This window comes from Mastomys coucha, unplaced genomic scaffold (assembly GCF_008632895.1).
Source record: "Mastomys coucha isolate ucsf_1 unplaced genomic scaffold, UCSF_Mcou_1 pScaffold21, whole genome shotgun sequence".
Classification (NCBI taxonomy): Eukaryota; Metazoa; Chordata; class Mammalia; order Rodentia; family Muridae; genus Mastomys; species Mastomys coucha.
This window is the reverse complement of record NW_022196904.1, coordinates 17140769-17142872: the sequence shown is the minus strand read 5'-3', so window position 1 is coordinate 17142872 and position 2104 is coordinate 17140769. Positions and strand designations below refer to the sequence as shown.

General features: G+C 51.5%; 1 protein-coding gene across 1 annotated transcript in view; it reads left to right on the top strand.

The window, feature by feature from the left end:
• The window catches only part of LOC116100402 (carcinoembryonic antigen-related cell adhesion molecule 19-like), an 8740-nt gene extending 8022 nt beyond the window's left edge, over window positions 1-718 (top strand). The window contains exon 7 of the mRNA XM_031384212.1: window positions 298-718. Within this exon, the coding sequence (XP_031240072.1) occupies window positions 298-351 (54 nt within the window). The 3' untranslated portion in view covers window positions 352-718. The remainder of the gene's footprint in view (window positions 1-297) is intronic.
• The last annotated feature ends 1386 nt before the right edge of the window (window positions 719-2104 follow it).

Sequence of the window (2104 nt, the reverse complement as noted above, 5' to 3'; positions counted from 1 at the left end):
CTCATTATTCACTTTCTCTCTCCCTGTCTCCCCTCCTCCTCCCCTCCCCTCCCTCCCTCTTCCCCCTCTCTCTCCCTCTACTTTTCTCTCTCTTGGTTTGTTAGTGTCTCATCCTCTCCTTTTTCCTCTCTAGCCTTGCCCCTGTTATTTTGGGTCCATCTCTCCCGCTCCCTAGTACCCCCTAGTTCCGGGGCTCACCCCCTTTCAGTCTCCTGGTTCCATTCTCTGTCTGTCATATCCTCACCCCACCCCCACCCCTGCTCCTGCCCCTCACAGTTCCTGTCCCTCTTCTCCTAGGAACTACTAAACCCCGACCCAGCCCCATACTGCCAGCTGGTGCCAACTTCCTGATGGGCCCCTGGCCCAGCCTGCACAGAAGACAGAATTTCAACTTCCAGACCCCACCCCCTTCAGGGCCTCACACCTATAGAAAGGACACACATGACACCCACAGAACAATGATTTAGAGAAACTGGCAAGATGGGCTCTGCCATAGACCCAGCATGACATGGGGCCAGTGTCCTGCAGGACAGGAGACTGACAGCCCCAGATCCCCAATGTCCCAACAACCTTCAGTCTGTGCCACCTGCCTCTAAGAAAGCAGGCTCCTGCCCCACCCAAGACCAGGGGCCCCATCCAGGTATTTGAGGGATGGGAAGAAGGCCTTGGGTCTACCTCAAAGGTACCCCATCATAAAATGCCATCCTGCCTTAACCACTGTACTTGCTGGTTTTGTGTGCCAACTTGACACAGGCTGGGGTTATCACAGAGAAGGGAGCTTCAGTTGAGGAAGTACCTCCATGAGACCCAGCTGTAGGGCATTTTCTCAATTAGTGATCAAGGAGGTAGGGCTCCTTGTGGGTGGTGCCATCCCTGGGCTGGAAGTCTTGGGTTCTATAAGAGAGCAGGCTGAGCAAGTCAGGGGAAGCAAGCCAGTAAGGAACATCCCTCCATGGCCTCTGCATCAGCTCCTGCTTCCTGACCTGCTTGAGTTCCAGTCCTGACTTCCTCTGGTGATCAACAGCCTTGTGGAAGTAAGCTGAATAAACCCTTTCCTCCCCAACTTGCTTCTTGGTCATGATGTTTGTGCAGGAATAGAAACCCTGACTAAGACAACCAGTTACCCAGAAGCCCTTTCCTTGAGAAGAAAGCATTACCAGGAAGACCATACAACCACAAGGGGTTCTCAACCTGTGGGTCATGACCCCCTTGAGAGAGTCAAATAATTTTTCATAGGGTTCACCTACGACCATCAGAAATGTCAGATATGTAGCAAAATTACAGTTGTAAAGTAGCAATGAAATGATTTTATGGTTGGAGGTCACGACAATACGAGGAACTGCTATTAAAGACTGTATTGAGAGCCACTGCTCTTAGAGCCAAGCACTTGTCAGAAGATAACAGCCCTGGGCAAATTAACTGCCTGACCCCTGACCTGCTCCAAAACTAGCCACCAGAGGGCTGGGATGTAGCACAGCTGTAGAGCGCTTGCCCAGAACCCACCAATGAGGGACTGAGAACATGGCTTACGATGACAGTCACCTGAAATCCACCCATGAGGGATGGGAGCCCGGCTCTGCAGGCAGACTGCCTGCCAAGCAGGAGAGAGGCCTGGGTTCAATCCTCAACCGCGGGGGGGGACAAAACAGTAATCATCAGCCACTGGGAAGACATGACAAGCCTGGTGGAAGTCTCTGGAAGCTTGAAAGCCCAAGAAACTGCCCCTCCCCAATTCTGCGGAAGCACCCAGCCCTGTGGCCCCTGGGTTCAAGCATCAGTGACGCCCACTTTAGACTCCTGACATTTGACTGTAAGATAATAAACTCCCATTGTTTTAAGCCACTCGTGCCACTTGTTCCATAGCAGGTTGTTCCAGCAAACGGGAAATGGGGATGCTGAAGGTAGGGGAAAGTTACAGCCACAGCTGATTCGCAATATACAAATGAGCCCCGCGGAGGGACTTCCCCAGGCTTTGATCTCTTACAACCAGTGCATGACTAAGCTGGCCACCCAGATCAACCATGTGACCTAAGGGCCAGAGGAGTCAAAATGAGTAAATAAAGCAGGGCTTAATTATGTCTTTTTTTTTTTTTTTGATATTTTC